A 2751-nucleotide genomic window follows, 5' to 3' on the forward strand; every position below is an offset into this window, starting at 1 on the left:
CTTCCGGAGCTAAGATTTGCCTGTCTCCTGGAACCAGGGCCCAGGGCTTTGGGGGTTGACCACATCCACTCTCAGTATGATAGTTCCAGTAGAAAGCTAAGCCTATTGAAGATAACTTTAAAATCTTAAGTTGTGTGTCTCATTATACAATCATAGAATCAATTTTGGTTTTCAGTAGGTATTTGTGAAAATATTGGCGTCTAAACATCTAATATACAATGACATGAAAGAAACATAGCTTCTTCAAATTGAAAGCCATAATGATATACTTGGCAAATAAGAGGTGCTGTAGATCTCAAAATGTGGTTAACTTGAGAGGTGTTTCAATATGTTGAAACAAGAGAACTTTCACAGATGTTTGTATATGCCATGTGGTACAGGTTTACAAGTTAGCATGAACACATGATTTACAGAATAGGATTACAAGAATGTGATAGAATGAAATATAAAATGCTTAGAGAAATACTAGTTGGGGCCATTGGTTTTAAGGTAGCCATGCCAAGACAGCACAGATGAGATATATCAATATTTGTACAACTAGATTTGATTTCATAGTGTAAGTTAAATATATAGCTAGAAAATATAGATTTTTGAAACTAAGTCTTTATGATAGCATTTGAGTCTATATGGCAAATCTCACAGAGAGAGCCACAGAAGAAAGTTTAGGGTCAATAAATCTGAATAATAACATATATAATCACCTTATCCTCCAGAAACATAAGATCATTTAAAAGAGATTTAACGCTGGGCAGTGGTGGTGCACGCCTTTAATCCAAGCACTTAGGAGGCAGAGGCAGGCGGATTTCTGAGTTCAAGGCCAGCCTGGTCTACGGAGTGAGTTCCAGGACAGCCAGGACTACACAGAGAAACACTGTCTCGAAAAACCAAAAACAAACAAGCAAACAAAAACAAAAAGAAGATATTTACCTCTTACCTATCATAATTTCATGATGATTTCTTCCAAACGGTATTTCCTGGATCAAGTACTCCTGCCTCAGATCTAAGGATGGTTTTGGACCCTGTCAAGGGCACAGTCTTCCTGTCTCTCACTGGACTGGGTACTGTAGGCAACAGCTTAGTTTTTGTGAGTTACATGCACATGTTACAAAGCACCGAGAAGAAACCTATCCACCTCATTCTTGCTCACTTGGCACTTACAAATATCATAATGCTTCTTTCAAAAGGGATGCGAAGGACAATAGAAGCCTTTAATTTTGGAAACTTCTTAAATGACACCAGTTGTAAAGTTGTTGTTTACCTGGCAAGAGTGGCCCGTGGCCTCTCCATCTGCACCAGCAGTGTCCTCACTGTGGTCCAAGCCATCACCATCAGTCCCAGACACTCCATGTGGCAGAGGCTCAACCTAAAGACTCCACAGCACATTCTTTTCTCACTGCTCTGCCTGTGGATACTCAATTCCTTGGTCAGCATGAACTTACCATATTACATTATAAATGTCAACAGTATGAACATAACAAAGGTTAAAAACAGTGGCAATTATTGCTATTTTCCGCCAGAAAACTGGATAACAAGATGGACTTTTCTAACCCTCATGGTCCGGAGAGATGCAATGTTTCAGGGTGCCATGGGAGGAGCCAGCGGCTACATGGTATTTCTTCTCCACAAACACCACCAGCATGTCCTCTACCTTCAGAACTCCAAGCTTCTCTACAGAACTCCCCCTGAGCTGAGAGCTGCTCAAAGTGTCCTCCTTCTGATGTTGTGTTTTCTTTTCTTTTATTGGGCAGATTGTTTTATTTCTTTATTCTTAACATTTACCATAGAAAATTATTCCACAGTACTATATGTTCCAGAATTTTTAACCATTGGTTATGCAGTTCTTAGCCCCTTTATACTTATTCATAGAGATGGACATCTAATTAAATGTTGTCACACTCAGTAAGAGAGATCAGATATTGATAAATGTTCATTGATCCTTCAAGTATGCAGATTAGAAAAATTGATAATTTTGTTTTGGTGCCATAATATAGAATTTACTAAGAATATTTACATCAGGTGGATTTTAGTCACCAAATGGTGACAGTGCTTAGTTAATAATGAAGCTAAGAAAAAGACAAAGCCTCAACTGTCTGTTTCTCCATCTTGTCATCCTTCATGAAATAGCTGATACTCTTTTGCATCTATAAAAGATCACTCATGATCACCACTTCTGGCATCAGAGGGTCATGGCAGCACACCATCAATACATGTTAGAGGCAGTATATATTTATCACAGTGAATCCAATTGAATCATGCTGTTAATAGGTTAGCAATTACAATAAAAATAATTGTGTAACATTTACTGTTGAGAAACAAACAACTAAGAAATTCTGCACAACTACTTTCAGAGTCACACTTTGACCTAAAAATTTTAGTCTTAAATTCCATCTTTCAGATATAATTGTTAATGTTTATTTTGTTTCAGTCGTAGTTTGAGTGTTTGAGAGGGTCTTTGTAAATAGTCTGACTGGCTGGGGATTTACTATCTGAACTGGTTTAGCTTAGCCAAAGGGTTCCTTCTGCCTTTATTTTTCAAAGGATATATATCAGACATAGAGCAAAAACCTTCACAGGTTGCAACATTATTTTCAAAACCAGACATCTAGTAACAATTCCTTTTGCTTGTGGTTAAAGACATCTAAACATATCTGTCTCAGGTATTTCTCATTGAACTTATGGTAAAATGGGAAAGTTCAATGTTACAGTATGATACATAAGGTGTGTTTATAATTCACTTTAAAATCTATGTGG

The 2751-nt window shown here is 37.3% G+C and overlaps 1 protein-coding gene across 1 annotated transcript; it reads left to right on the forward strand.

The window, feature by feature from the left end:
* The first annotated feature begins 1006 nt into the window (after positions 1-1006).
* Positions 1007-1903, forward strand: LOC117713528 (vomeronasal type-1 receptor 4-like). The gene has a single exon (XM_034509747.1). It carries the CDS (start codon positions 1007-1009, stop codon positions 1901-1903), a length of 897 nt encoding a protein of 298 aa, XP_034365638.1.
* Positions 1904-2751: the final 848 nt, after the last annotated feature.

This window comes from Arvicanthis niloticus, chromosome 8, assembly GCF_011762505.2.
Source record: "Arvicanthis niloticus isolate mArvNil1 chromosome 8, mArvNil1.pat.X, whole genome shotgun sequence".
Lineage (NCBI taxonomy): Eukaryota > Metazoa > Chordata > Mammalia > Rodentia > Muridae > Arvicanthis > Arvicanthis niloticus.

Excerpts from the sequence above, each read along its gene's own strand:
- LOC117713528 (XM_034509747.1), top strand. The coding sequence starts at position 1,007 with ATGGTTTTGGACCCTGTCAAGGGCACAGTCTTCCTGTCTCTCACTGGA.